Source organism: Merops nubicus, unplaced genomic scaffold (assembly GCF_000691845.1).
Source record: "Merops nubicus isolate BGI_N331 unplaced genomic scaffold, ASM69184v1 scaffold44278, whole genome shotgun sequence".
NCBI classification, from domain to species: Eukaryota; Metazoa; Chordata; class Aves; order Coraciiformes; family Meropidae; genus Merops; species Merops nubicus.
In genome coordinates, this window is record NW_008628539.1 from 22217 (window position 1) to 32655 (window position 10439).

Genomic DNA, 10439 nt, shown 5'->3' on the forward strand with positions numbered 1-10439 from the left:
TTGCTTCATAGCATTAGTCATATTTCAAATGAAAAAGTCACTATGTTGAATAATATTAAAAGAAAACAACAGGAGCAAGAATAAAGTTAGAAAAGACTGCAGAGCCAGTGTCCCCTTCATGTATCCCCCCATGTCAGAGAAATTGAGTTCTTGGATGTGCTGTCAAATTTTCTCAGGACAGCGTCAGGGATTGAATCCCAGGACACAGCATCTGATGACTCCAATACATCATGGATTGCTATGAACTGTGCTGTCCCAAATGTGATTTCAAAAGCACATCTTCAGTGGGACAGAAAGGGATTTCAGAGAAAAGTCCAGGTTACTCAAACATATCCCTACTGGCTGCCTTAGTGAAGGTTAGTAGAAACATTAAGCATAATTCATTTTCCCTCCTATTTCCACAGAGGTGGGTGTGCAAGGTGTGATATGGTATCTGTAATACCCCAAAACCCACTTTAAACGTAGCTCAGGCCTCCCTGCTCAGTGCCATTTGCTGCATTACATGCATGTAAGATTAAAACTACTGTCAACACAGAAACAGCCACAACTAAAAAACTGCAAGAGATGAGAACGCTCTCTGACACTGCTTGCAGATATTAGCATGTGCAGCTGCTAGCTGATGCCCTGAGAGCTAAGTATGCACTGCCAAACAATTATTTTAAGGAAGTTTTCCAGCATTAGTAGCTACATGTTTCTTCAGTAAATAAAGAATTACATTCTAAGAAGTGTCTCTTTCTTCCATGAGGAAGTACTGAAGGTGTTGTGTGTAAGAGTGAGAGCTGCCTGTTAGCAGCCTTACTGCTGTGGCACATTGGCTCAGAAGACAGGTGTAGCACCTCTAACCCCTCATCAACTCTGTTTCAGAGCTATGGCTTACACTTCTGAATGGCACATAGCACCACCTAAAGAACGTGAAGAAGGCAAAAAGGTGTTAGGCAAGCAATCATTCCTGAAACTTCAAGTGATCATTCATTTATTCCTTTAGGCAGACTTGCACTCTTCCTTCTCCTCTCTAATTTCCAAAGACTTCCTGGTCTTCATAGACCTGGTGCAATCCAGTTAAGAAACTTCATAGCAACTTCAAAGCCAAGAAAACATGCCTGGAAAAGACAGAACATACAGAACAAATAAGAATTCTAAAAAATTATGGCAAGTAAGGTTTTTGAAATGCAGCACTATAAACATAGATGATGCAGAAGGAGGAAGAGAATAAAAAAACCAAGAAGGTCTCAGACTAGAGGCAACAATTCTGCTATATCTCTCCACACAAAAGCAGAACTTCTACTCTGTTAGGCTCATTATTTACTGAAGACGAAGCCAGTCCAAACTCATCCACAGATTTCTGTCTTCTACTGGTGGATGTACCATCAGTAGAGAAAGACTATCAGAGAAAGTCAAAGGGACTTCAGGCAGAGTTTTGAAGGAACGTTTACTTGGTGTTCCTCCTAGATTAAGGTACATTTTTAGAACTTGGCACCAACAGCCAAAAGAACAGGAAGTGACAACAATTTCATTGACATGGTACAAGAGTAAGCAGCCAGTCTTCTCCTCTCTGGACTGCAAACACTCACTGCGAGTTGCCAGGTCCCCAGAACCCAAAATCTGGAACTGCAATTTACGTACCGCGTTAGCTGGAAACGCCCTGATCATGACAGCTGTGAAGCCCTTATACAGAGATGCAACTCCTTCCTCTCTGATGAGTTCTCTCAGCACATCTCTAAAGCCATTTGCATATTTTCCTGGAGGAGCTGAAAGGGATACAACAAACATTAGCTAAGATGTGTGGCAGCCACAAGTGCTGAAGGACATGGCACAGGTAACAGCCCAGGATTTTGAACAGGTTTGTATTGCTACACCAGCTAGCTGACACCAGAATCCAAACAGTGCTTAAGCTACCTTGTGACAACATCTTCTTGGGAAAAACAATCTACTTCAGTCAAAAGAAAGGAAACAAAAAGGACACCTTACTAAAGATCAGTAAACAGAAGGTAGGTGCCATCACTACAAAGAACTTATCTCAGCAAACCACTGGGGGCAGAGAAGACAGGAGAGGAACTTTCATCAGTGTTGGAAGTCTCAGCTGTTACTTACACTGCTGATCACAGCTCTCCCCAGAGCTGCAATTAGGAGATAAAAAGGTCAGATATAAAAATGGATGAAGCTGGTTTATGAGAAACAGACAATGTCCCTATCATTGACTAGGGCTCCCAGAGTAACCAATGAAAAATCTGTCAAACTTTGCTGCAGTGCAAGGCCTGGGGCTCTTCTCACTGCAATTAGACCACAGATACTCAAGAGCAGAGCTGCTCTAAAAGCAGTGCCCTCAGCATGGCACACCAGTTGCTAGGCATTTCAGATAGCACAGCCTAATTCATACAACTATGTCTGAAGTGAAATAACAAAACCTCTTGAAGAATCAAATTTATAATAAAACAACCATGACAAGAAGTCATTATTATGACTTCTGTGCTCAGGTTTCAAAGCAGGTATCTCAAATTTGGATCATTATATTAGCATGGAGGAAGAAACAGAGAAGTGCAGCCTGATTTGGCAAAAATCTGCGAGGAGACCAACTGAAAACTAGGAACACACTTGGGTTTTTTAGGTACACGTCTCAGGCAGTGCTCAAGACATGCCACCTCCCAAATGTCACGCTCAGATGGCAGCTTCCATCGCTGCCCAGCCCGTTGCCAGGAGCACCACCCTGAGCGTGGCCGTGACAGCCTGGCGCACAACTCACCAGTCTGGAAACGGGATTTCAGCACGTCTGGTGGAATGGCAACTGCCCAGTTGAAGATCCCAGCCAGGCCCCCAGCAAAGAGGATCCTTGGCACACTGAGCTCACTCACACTGTGGCAGGATTGGGGCAGGAGGAAAAAGGGAAAAAACAAAAAAAGTGAAAGAAAGAAAGAAAGAAAAACAAAGTAAAAATTCATCTATTTTGACTAAGGTGACAATCAAAGAGGCAGGCTGACTGACAGCCAAAAGGCAGCACAATGCTGCAGACAGTGCACTAACTGAGCAAGATTTCCAAGAATCACAGCCCTATGTGCAAAATGTACTAACTGCACCCTAGAGGTTCAAATCTTTTCATTCAGCAGCATGCACACAGATGCTCTGGGGAAAGAACAATCCAACAATAAAAAAGAAAACAGTTCTTTTTTGCATACACAGGGGTGAAAGTGAAGAGACCTACTTTAAGTATTCCTTACTTGGCCAATAACATCCAAGGCTAGAATCTGAGAGACACTCAGAATGCCATTTTGCCAGCTAACCCCAGATCAATGTAGCTCAACTCACACGACAAGCGACCCTTCTTTTTTAAAAAAAATTGTTTTGATGATACTGCTCTATATCTCCTTGTAACTGGGGAGACTAATGAGCAGTGTCTGGGAAGCCCAGAAAATGATGACTGAGATTTCACTAACCTCTTTATCTTCAGCCATTCGTACGTCATGAAGTACATTCCACTGGCTGGGACATCTGGTGGGTAAACAACAAAGACTTTGAGTAGTGGGAAATGAAATGAAGCCCAGAGGCACAGCAGCCCCATGCCAGCACAGCAACACCATTAAGTACATTCAGATTCCTTTTCTGAACCTCCTCTACAAACAAAATAAAATCTTCTGTTGCTCTGGACTGAGGAGCCTGAACTTTCCCAGGGAAAGCAGGTGCTGAAGGCAAGAATTGGGAAAATATCTGTTCTCAAGCACTTCTGTCAGCAACCTTTCAACTCAGGCTGTAAACTGTCTACTCTCCATTAAACTAATGATGACACAACTCTAAGCTTTTTTAATTGCTGCATAGCAGATCAGAGTAGTACAGGAACTTCAAGAGTTTTGAGCACCATTTTTTCTCATGATTCTATTTTGGTTCTTTTTGTGTAGTTGATGGGTTTGGTTTTGTTTTTAAGGCAGTCCCACAGCCCATTCTTAGCTCATGCCTAGGCTGGAGAACCTCTGGCTAGGGACACAGTCAGAGTTAGACTCCTAGCTGCTCCCTTCTATGAGAAGCAGAGGATAGAACAAATTCCTAAACTGAGATGTCAAAATATAGAACTTTCAGCTTATCCTTTGAAAACACTGCCCCAGGACATGGAACAATCTAATGCTTTTCAAAGGAGAAAGTACCAAAACACAAAGGATTCAGCATCTGGCATGATTACTTTGTTGCTGTGAGAGGGGTCATGACATCCCAGTCCAAAATAAAACCCACGCTCAAGCAGGTACAAAACATAACAGTCATAGTCCTTCTCCCAAGGAAGACAAGAAAAAAAAGAACAAAAAAAAAAAAAAGACAAAAAAGCCCCACTTCTGCATTTTCCTTTTCTCTTTGTCCTCTCTGCTCCTCTCCTGAAGTCTCTCATTCCACTTGGCTTCTCAGTTCTTAATTACTTCCTATATCCCTCTATATATTAGATGATCCTTGTCATCTAGTATCTTCCTCACTCACTGAGGATCTCATGTTTATTTCTCAGTCCCTTTGAGGCATTGGAGTGGCTCTGCAGACTGCAAAAAAAGAAAAGAGGGTGACACAGCATCTCCAATTGGCTAAAGGGACAGCGAGATCTACGATACTATGTCAGGTTCCTTATCTGAAAGTACCTCACGCAGAAGCAGCATCAGAAGGTCTCCACCAGTTACCTCTCATGAGGGTGAGCACTGTCCCCTTGTAGATGCCACGAATCCCAGCCTCACGGTACAGCTGTTTTGCACAGTCCAACGAGCCACTGTATTTAGTTTCACCTGTAGCTGCCTGGATCTGAAGGATTAAAGTGATAGTTTCTGACCAGTGAAGGTGAAGTGAAGGCAAGTGACCAATCATTCAGCTCATAGTCAGAAAGCCATGTGATTCTAGAGAGGAAGGAGCACACCCTTGTTCCACAGGCACTCCTGCACGTGAAACCTCTGCTGTCTCCTCCATCAGTGCTCTCCTCGTTGAGATGAGCCTACATTTACTCTTCCATGCAGGGGCTAGGCTCTCCCTCATTTTTCCCCAGTGTTAAGTTTGAAACAACTGAAGACAGGCTATTCTAAACTTGTGCTGAAAAAAAAAGTAGCCTTCAAACAGTTTAGTAAAATTCAAACAATTTATATGTGTATAAAATCTTCCATAATAACATCATGTCTGTCAGAACTACAATGTGACCACTCATCACCATACCAACGGAGTTCAATGCAGCCTGACATAAGCAAAGCTTCCCATCTCTGCTGAAGATGGTATTTTCATTGTTCAGGTTCACATTTTCCAACAATACTTTAACAACCCTGAAGGAGTTGTAGAGCTAACAGTCACCCAAACATTAGAAAACTCTTTCATGTATTTTGAAACTGATTCCTTAGTTATGTACTGGGAACCTGTCAAGGTAATAGATAATGCTCACACTAGAAGGAGTCTTATGACCTAGCAGCTTTGCATTTTTTTTTAGAAAAAGTTTCATTCTGAAAAAGTTGTCTTTTCCACACTCTGAAGTGGGCTGAGGCATCCACCAATACCTCATATAATGCCACATAGTAGAAGGCTTGTGCTCTGTAAAACAAAGAGCAATGAATGCTGCAAGTACTCATACTGGCATGGTGAGTTTGTATAATGCTCCTTTGTGACACAGTTGCATTAAATGACAGTTGTCTCAGTCTTGTCAAAAAACAACAGAGTAAATACACTAACCAAAGAAGTTCCTGGTATGGGAAGACAAGACCCTTAAAATTAAATTTCCACCATCACCATCCAATGCCTTACCTGTAAAAGGCACTTGATTCTCTCTCCTGGAGCCATGATTACTGTTGTGAACACTCCTGACAACATGCCAGCAGCAAACAGCTGAGGATATCTGCCCCGAGGAAAGAGAAGACACCCTAACGCACAGGAACACAGGAAAGGCAGGGCAGAAAGACCCCTTATCACCAGGTTATGCTGTCACACACCAGGCTGGCAGAACTAGAAATGCATCCACAGCCTTTGATCAGTGCCTCATCAGTGCATAATAACAGCTAAACATTTAAGATCTCTAGGATTCAAAGCACTGGTTCCCACAGCAACCATAACTCGTTTCTTTGCATCCATTGTATTTTTGAATATTCCTTGTACTTGTGTTTTTTTGCTACAGAATTCCCCATCGATTCTTACTCCCCACAGTTCCTTCCTCCTCCAGTCTCCTACACGCTTCTCAGTGACTCCAGCTTCCACACATATCCCTGCCTGTGCAGCCAGGAGCCTCCCTTCTGTAGTCTCTCAGTCAGCCTCTGCCATTGCTGAGTCTGTCCTACCAACTCGCCATCATCCCACACGTTCTGCACCTGCTTTCATGGGGCAAAGTCTCCACAACAGAAATCCCTTAAACAGGCTGAGTTTCTCCATCATAAACTTACTTTTACATCCAACATGCTGCCACATTCTCTAGTAAGATGACCTAAGAAATCAATTTAACTAAATTCCACACCTCCCAGTTCTCTCCACTTGCCCAAGAGATGGCATTCATGGCAAGTTTTCCAATTCTTACACCTTTCTTTACTCTTAAATTCCCATTAAATCTTCCAGACCATTCAGATGTCCCTCACCACTCCACATGTTCCTCCTGCTCAAACCTTGAGTTTTCTAGCTCACCTTGGGATTATTCAACCCCAAAATAGAACAGAATTCCAGGTTTCTCTCCACCTCCTTCCTTCCAAAACTTCCCTTTGAAATCAGCATGGGGAACTACTGCCACCCCATCTTCCTCCATAACCATGGTGCTAAGAGTCTGACCTTTCTCTTGGGGCCTCAAGTCCCACGCACACTGTATCTTAGTGTGTGAAGTCTGCACCTTAGGTACAGTGCAGCTGGGCACTACAGTTCCACCACCTATTTGCTGACCTTTGTTCCTTCTCTACTACTGCTCTGCTTGAGGAGTGCTGCAGAAAGACTCAGAAAACTACACTGCCTTCCTCCAGCTTGCTCCTTAAAACTCCCCTTTAATATCACGTGCATTAAACACAAGGCACTCTGGTGATTAAGCTGCTGGAAATAAGCTCACAGCCCATTTGTTTCCTTACTTCTCCACTCCTTACTGCTCCCCTGGTTCTACTCTCCAGGCTCCTCTGCACGAGGACACTACTGTGGTAAATCAGAGGGTAAGCCAGCAGTGCCCAGTGTCTTGGCACTGCCTCCCCCCGAGCACCCCAGGCAGAGGGAGCTCGCCCCACACCACGGCGGTGACTCGTGCTGTACGGCCAGAGGCACTCACCCCACCGGGACAGCCACCACACAAAGCTCCAGCAGAAACCACCTCCCCACGCTTGGCTCAACACAATGGACTCCTGCTCTCTGACAGGGCTCCTACTTGTTCCACAAAGAACAGAATAAAATGTTGCTAAGCTACAGGTCTGTTCCTGTAGAGCTATAAATCACGATTCAGCAAAGACGTCAAGGGAGTACTTTATGGGTGGGGGGCTTTCTTCATGCATAAGTTAGCTTGTAGAAAGCCATGCAGTTTTCTTAGCTTCCAAACTCTTTTCCAGAGGGCTAGACATGCCCGAGAGGAGGGCTGCTTATACACACCTCTTTTCAGCAATTAATAATAAGACATTTCTACAGCTATTATTACATCTTAATGTAAGGACACAGCAAGAGTCACAACTAACAGGGGAAAGAGAATGAGAGCTGTGAATGGCATCAAGGCTGATGACCATGAATTTATTTCTCCCATGTTTCTGTTAATAGTGAGACTGTTGGCAGGCAATCATTATATATCTCATGCTGTGCTCATCTAAAACAGAATTGCTCCTTAATGGTTCCTTCTTGCGTAGAAAGGGAATTGGATAGCACCTGCCCACACACTCTCTCTTTTTAGCCTGTGCTATCAGTCCCACGCTTCCAGAAGCATTAGAACACACAAGTGTTTTATTTTTCAAAACTATATTTTTAACCTAGGAGAAGTGACAATTTTACACCACAACTCAATGTGTGACAATACAGCAGGCTGCTGGAGCGTGAGGGTGCCTTTCCCAAATGTCTGATTAACTCAGAAACTCACGTCAAAACATCATCAGGTTTTCTCTGTTGGAGTTTTTTTCCCAGGCCAAATCCAAAGAAGCACACAGCAAACATGGGTGTCACTCCGATGATAGGAGCTGCCATTCCTCTGTATAAACCTCGGACGCCCTGCAAGAAATGTTACCACAAGAATTACTTGGTAATTTCAACCTATTGGGAGGTGAAAGGCTAAAATACAGGATAGTATCAGTCAGGTGGTCAAATTAATCAGAGGAATAAATGGGTCTGTTGTTCATTTGCAGTCGCACATGGTTAGCTGAGGCTCAGAGCCTGATGCAGAGGAAAGCTATCCTTCCTGGAAAACACTGGCACCACTTACACCCTTCTGTTCTAATACTATTCAGCCTGTACTTACATCTCAAGCATGAGGAAATTAAGTTAAAAGCCACCTGAATAACAGTCCTAATGTATTATGTTGAAAGTCTTCTCTCAGATACAAAAACCACACAGGTACTTTACTGATAAGTCATCACACACAACAGAGTAAAACCCCGACCCCGAGCCTGAGAACGCTGAATTGAATTCACTCTTCAGATAAAGGAAGAGCCACGGGGACTAACCCAAACTGCTTCACTCCCCACAGGAACTCAGTCTGGAATGAGGTCAAGAGCAAAGTATTTTTTTCCTTCCGTAAGTCAAAACTTTTTCACTGTACAAGTTAATGCTCCTGATGTTTCCCTTCACCAGACTACACATGTGGAAAAATTCTGACACAGACCCCAGCAGTAGCTTTTATTTAACTTATCTTGCCTTTGAACTGAACTTTTTTCTAATAAAGCGAGTTATCTTTCCAGATAAAGGTTAGATGCACAAATTAAATATTTGCTGGTCTGTCTGCCCTAAACGAATCAGTGTATCCCAGTAGGTGTCTGTACAGGCCCAGGCACAACTGACTCTGTAATGACATTGTATCTGCCTGACAAGGACCAGACACTCCCACTCAGTCTTCCCATGAGCAGTGGGAAACAAAAGGCCTCGGCAGAGAGGTTTAATAGTTTTCCTTATAGAAACTGATGAGTATTGAGTAGGAGTAGAGAGGCGGCGTTACTTTTGAACTTCACATCACAAGGCTGTTATTATGGTTCAGCTCTGACGTCTGTGCTTCAGCAGGGGTGTTAAAAACCACAAGGGATTCAGAGCTAGCAAAGTATTTCAGCACTTTGTGGGAGCGACCAGGGAAGCAAGATTTACTCGGCTTATATAACAGCCTGTTAATACCATAATGAAAGTAGATTTGAGATATGAGACAGATCTTCCATTGAACAGAGTTTCCTAACAAGATCCAGTGGTTGGAAATTAGACTTCAGACTAGTAAAAAAACGACTGGGCTTTCTAGCATTTTCCAAATGGTAAACAGCTGCTGGGAAAATGTACGAAGCAGAAAACTGGATTCTCTGTCACTTACAGTTTTAAAGGAACGCTGCAGGCATTCTAAAAAGAAAACAGACTACAGCTCAGTCATGAGATATGGCTGATTCTGGAGTGAAAACCACTATCCACCTTCTGAAGAAGAATGAACAAAATACAACCCACTGTTCTCAAAAAAAGAAAAAAAAAAAAGAAAAAATCTATTGAAGTTCCTCTGCCTTCTCACAGATGGCATAACACATTATAGAAGAAAGAATGACTTGTAGCAACAAAAGTCATTGCCCATTTTAGGATTTCTAGAGACATCTCCAGATACCAAAGACAGCAAGATTCCACTGACTACAACAAAGCCAGCAAGGAACTGCCAACATTCGTTCCAGTCTATAACTTCAGATATTAACATTGTGCTATTTTGTACTAAAAGCATTTCCTAACAAAACAGAGACACGCACCTGGAGCATGTGGATGCTAAGTATTCCCCAACTTTTGTAATTACTTAAAAATTTTAAGTGGAATCAATTCAGTTGACAAGCCAAGAATTATAGTCTCTGGTGGGCAACATTCCCACACAATTCCACTCCTGCAATGTACAGGAACAACTGATATTTTTGGCAGGCATCACAAGTGACACATTCACACAGTACCTCTCCAACCAGAGTCTTTCGGAAGCAGTCAAAGGTCCCAGAATAGAGTGGGGGTTGACCAGGCTGTGGCTTAGGCTGGGTTTGCAGTCTGACCTGATAAGACAAGATAGGAAAACATTAACTTATTAAATGTTACTACCTAAATGTTGATTCAGAAAACACCTCTATATGACTATCATGGAGAAGTTTTGTGACTAGAGTTTACAATATTGGCAGAGAGATTAACCTCTGCAGAAGAGACCGACGTTTAATGCATGTAATAGTCCATTTATTTAACTGATTACCTGCCGGGATGACCCCGGGTAATGCCTTAGCTCAGCGCCAAGAACTGGCGCCGTGCCGCTCCCTCAGGCTCTCAGCGCCTGGGCCGCTCTCCTGCGCCTCGGTTTGCGTCGC

The 10439-nt window shown here is 43.2% G+C and overlaps 1 protein-coding gene across 1 annotated transcript; it reads right to left on the minus strand.

Annotated features, from left to right (window-relative positions):
• Positions 1–513: 513 nt before the first annotated feature.
• SLC25A20 (solute carrier family 25 (carnitine/acylcarnitine translocase), member 20) lies at positions 514–10148 on the minus strand (the record flags this gene model as incomplete). The annotated part of the gene is made up of 8 exons (XM_008946670.1): positions 514–1100; positions 1624–1748; positions 2741–2850; positions 3429–3483; positions 4644–4761; positions 5740–5830; positions 8012–8139; positions 10044–10148. Coding segments are annotated over 8 exons (795 nt in total), but the record flags the coding sequence as incomplete, so codon positions are not given.
• Between the last annotated feature and the right edge of the window lie 291 nt (positions 10149–10439).